Source organism: Tasmannia lanceolata, unplaced genomic scaffold (genome assembly GCF_043159265.1).
Source record: "Tasmannia lanceolata isolate RefF3 unplaced genomic scaffold, GAP_Taslan_0.1 ptg000015l, whole genome shotgun sequence".
Lineage (NCBI taxonomy): Eukaryota > Viridiplantae > Streptophyta > Magnoliopsida > Canellales > Winteraceae > Tasmannia > Tasmannia lanceolata.
The window spans coordinates 44,393,437-44,395,673 of NW_027518692.1; the positions used below are offsets into that span (position 1 = coordinate 44,393,437).

Consider the following 2,237-nt stretch of genomic DNA (forward strand, 5'->3'; position numbering starts at 1 on the left):
CGCATATATTATTTCGCTAAAACGTCTTTTTTGTTACCATCTAGCACAAAACCTACCAAATATTCCCTCTACGGTTCCGATTTAAGAAAATAGTGCTTTGCTTTTCGACTCTTTTTCGAAGTTTCTCAGCAACCTTCGCGTACAAAAATACTCTATACACACAGCTACAGAGTATATACGATTTAACTCGTCTCTCTCTTTCTCTCTCTCCCTCTCTGACGCGAAGACCAGACCTCACATGACCGTCCTGCAACCCGTATAAGACGCCATTAAAATATAACAATGCCCAAAAAAATTTAAAAGTAGTGCGTACCGAGTGGTCTCTCACGCGAAGACCAGACCCCCTGTCATAACATTTTCAGCTCTGCCACGCCATTAAACCCCCTCCTTTTCCCCCTTTTTCCCTTTTTATCCCTCCTTTCATCTTCCTTTTCTCCCTCTCTCTCTCTCTCTCTCTCTCTCTATCTATATCAAGAACAGAAAATAAAAGACTCATAATAACCTCCCCTTCTTTTGCTCTGGCTATCCCAACTATGGAAGCTTTTAGCTTGCTCAAGTACTGGCGAGGTGGCGGAACCGCCGCTGCTAACGTGCGCACCCCCTCCACCACTACCATCTCCACCGTCGTTCCGAAACCAAAGTCCGAAACGGATGAAGACGACAACGATGACGAAGGGCCGTTTTTCGACTTGGAATTTACCGTTCCGGACGACGAAGACGGTGAAGAAGACAATGAAGAAAATGACGAAGAAGAAGAAGAAGAAGAAGAAGAAGAGAGTTTGGAAGAAACAGAGGGCGAAAAAGAGTTTGATTTTGAGGTGTCTTCCTCTACCACGACTGGAGACCGTTCTGATCCGAATCTCTCACTCTCTCCTTCTGATGATCTCTTCTTTAAAGGAAGGCTTTTGCCTCTCGATCCTTCAGAACCTAACTCCAAGCCTCCTCAGTTCCCCGTCTCTCTTCTCAAGTCTGCTACAAAGTTTCGCGTCTTCTTTTTAGGGTTTAAGAAGCCGAAATCAGTTCCCGAGACGCACACTGCTCCCACCTCTTCTGTTCAAAAGAAGCAACAACAGAACAGGTTTTTCACGGTGAAATTTAAGGTGGAAGAAGTCCCTATCGTTTCGTTATTTACTAGAGACAACAGCTCTCGGACCTCCGGTGGAAAAGCACAGAAGCTGCCACCGCCGCCGGCTGCGGACGACATTACTTCCGATGATGGAATGTCGGCGACGGAGGATGCGAAGCGGTTTTCTAAAGATGTGATGAACAAGTATCTGAAAATGATTAAGCCTCTCTATGTTAGGGTTTCGAGAAGATACGGGGAGAAGATGAGATTTTCAGGACAGTTGAGTTTAGGAAAGGGAGAAACTGAGGCGGTAACTAGCCCTAATCCTAACCCTAACCCTAACCCTAACCCAAACCCTAATAAGAACCAGAAGCAGGGGAGTTTACCGGCGGGGTTGCGTGTAGTCTGCAAGCATCTTGGGAAAAGCCGATCGGCGTCAGCGGCGGTGGCTGCGGTGGCGCCATCTCCGGCGGTGGCGCAGAGACGAGACGATTCGCTCTTACAGCAACAGGATGGGATACAGAGTGCCATCGCTCATTGCAAAAAGTCCTTTAATGCCTCTAATGGTATGGAAAAATAATTCCTGTGTCTAATTTTTTCTTCTTTTTGGTCTTCATATCCGTTTATCTATTTTTCACTCTCTTGCAGAGTTGGAGTCTTCTTCACTGTCGAGTGATTCTAAAACCGAGAAAGGGAAACATGCTTGCATCTGAGTCCCTTAAAATAGAAGATATTAGATTAGGTCCTGGTTTTGTTTGTAAAGATGGTATGAAGAGTTGTTAATCTTAGCTATAATTAGAAACACTGGTGCTTTTCTGTAAAGATGATCATTAGACCAAGTTTTTTTTTTTTTTTTTTTTTTAATCTTATGTAAAGCGGTAAATTGAACAATATCTGTTCAAGCCCCCGGCCCTTTAAAATCACAAAATCAGGCATCTAAGCTTTCTTCTTTTATCTCTTTCCCTGTAAATGGAGGGCATGAAGATCGGTCAGCGACGGGAGAAAGTAGCGACAAAGACGGGAACAGTAAAAGCGCTGAAAAAAAGAAAAGAAGAAATAAAACATGTATTAGTCTCTCCTTGTTTCTCGTGTACTCATCGATGTTTACGCCTCTCTCTTTCTCTTTCTTTCTTATCTCTCTCTCTCATCTCTGCAGTACGTGGGAGATGCA

The 2,237-nt window shown here is 44.2% G+C and overlaps 1 protein-coding gene across 1 annotated transcript; it reads left to right on the top strand.

Annotated features, from left to right (window-relative positions):
• The first annotated feature begins 225 nt into the window (after window positions 1–225).
• Window positions 226–1,918, top strand: LOC143847486 (putative membrane-associated kinase regulator 2). The gene is made up of 2 exons (XM_077356331.1): window positions 226–1,632; window positions 1,715–1,918. Exons 1-2 carry the CDS (start codon window positions 534–536, stop codon window positions 1,777–1,779), a joined length of 1,164 nt encoding a protein of 387 aa, XP_077212446.1. The 5' UTR covers window positions 226–533; the 3' UTR covers window positions 1,780–1,918.
• Window positions 1,919–2,237: the final 319 nt, after the last annotated feature.